At 31.7% G+C, this 1,974-nt stretch overlaps 1 protein-coding gene across 1 annotated transcript; it reads left to right on the top strand.

Annotated features, from left to right (window-relative positions):
- The first annotated feature begins 7 nt into the window (after positions 1–7).
- LOC111032568 lies at positions 8–412 on the top strand. Its single transcript, XM_022312945.1, has one exon. It carries the CDS (start codon positions 14–16, stop codon positions 410–412), a length of 399 nt encoding a protein of 132 aa, XP_022168637.1. The 5' UTR covers positions 8–13.
- The last annotated feature ends 1,562 nt before the right edge of the window (positions 413–1,974 follow it).

Here is a 1,974-nt window from a genome sequence, read left to right as displayed (position 1 = left end):
CCTGCTCGATCGGATGGATACATCTGACTTACCGCAAGATCATCCGTGTTACATTGCCGAAAGAAAGAAAATTCCAGGCCTGTTTTCCGATGAAACAAAATCAGAAGTAATGACAGAGTTTTGTGCTCTCAGAGCCAAGTCTTATGCATATAAGATCAATGGCAAGGAGAATATCAGGGCGAAAGGAATTCGTGGACATGTGGTAAAAAACCATATGAACTTTAAAGACCATTATATGTTTGGTGAAGCCGGCGTGGAGGTGTATAAAGAAAATGTATCGATACGCTCGTTCAAACATCAATTGAAGACCATTAAATCAAGCAAATTAACTTATAATAGTTTCGATGACAAGAGGGTTATACTTGAGGATAAAATACATACCTTGGCTCACGGCCACTACTCTATAGACTGAGTTAAAAAATAATTGTATATTTTAATTTATTTTACTTATATTTATAATTTTATAGGGAAGACGAACTTGAATCTGAGGAGACTGTTGAATGGTCTGATCATGAGTTTCCAGTAGACGTTGCCGGGCGTGAGTGGGAGGAATCGGATAAAGATTTAATGAGATTACTTCGAAGGGAATGCATGTCTAAATAATAAAATACTGCATAATATATATTTCTAATTTGTAAATACTATGTATATATATATATATATATATATATATATATATTTGTATAGTCTGGTTGTATATTGAAAATATTATCATGTTATTTAATTATAGTTGAGATAGATTAATGCATATATTTTTGTTATATGGAGAATACCATATATATTTTTGTTATATTGTAAAATACCATGTGTATATATATATATATATATATTGAAAATGTTAGGTTACCTATGTAAAATAAAAATAAAATGTTAAAATATTATTATGTTAATTATTATATTTTTAAGAATTATTGATAAACCACTTACTTATAGCAAATACTTTATAAAATGTACATTGTTTAGGATTAAAATCCATATGAAAAATACAAGGTAAAGTTTCGTCATCACATATTTGATCCAAACGAGGGCAGCCTATGTCTTCAATGTTGATGAGTGCGACGTGTGGTATATACTCCATAAGAACTTGTTTTTTCTGTTCTTCATACTCGATATCGCCGTATTCTATAGCTAGTTGATGGTAATTACGTTCCAACCACTTGTTGGTTTTACGACTCTTATTGTCCTGCATCGAGTTTGAATGTTTTAAAATCCAATGTTGAGTCGCCCATGTTGCCGTGTCTACTATAGACATTTCTTTAATCATGTATTTATTGTTGACACCAAGTACGCATTGCATGTCCAAGATGGCTGAAGACATTATTGCTTGTCTTTATAATACGTTTCGATAGTATTTAGACGGCTGAGTATAGCAGGTATTATGTTTTACAACACTTCTGTACTTTCTTTGATTAATTGTAATGATACTTCACCTCTTTTCATATGCTTAGTTATTTGTATACATGTCAATTGTATCGCTTCTACTTATTCTTCTTGAATTTGAACGGATTTATGGTTTTCTTCAAGTAAATGTTCGATTTTATCTAATTTAGACGAAAACGATTTGTTCGACTGTTCGAGATTTGAAATAATTTTTTTTGTTTCACCAGACTGAGAACTACCAAACACGTTCATGTCTATAGCTCGACTGACACTATTTTCTAATGTCTCTTGTATTTATCCAGCTATTGTGTGTATTATCGAACCCTAGCCATTTCACAAAAATTTGCTTCCCCTTCTTACGTATAATTTTCTCGACCAAATAGTCATTCGGATAGTTTGTTTTCAATATTTCTTCTGAATAAAAGCAACCGGCAATCGGTTTTCCAGTATAATCTTGCAGCTGATAAGTAGTAGGTAACGTTTCGTTGATTTTAATAATTTTGAATATTTCTGTAGACCAGCTCGGTAAATAACCTTTTGCAAATACACCTTTATATGTGCTTATACGAACGTTATCACCAACGTTAAATTTGA

The sequence above is a fragment of the Myzus persicae genome, unplaced genomic scaffold, assembly GCF_001856785.1.
Source record: "Myzus persicae strain clone G006 unplaced genomic scaffold, MPER_G0061.0, whole genome shotgun sequence".
Classification (NCBI taxonomy): Eukaryota; Metazoa; Arthropoda; class Insecta; order Hemiptera; family Aphididae; genus Myzus; species Myzus persicae.
This window is presented reverse-complemented; position numbering and strand designations above follow the sequence as displayed.

Bases quoted from the DNA above. Each gene is read 5' to 3' on its own strand.
- LOC111032568 (XM_022312945.1), top strand. From the start codon at position 14: ATGGATACATCTGACTTACCGCAAGATCATCCGTGTTACATTGCCGAA.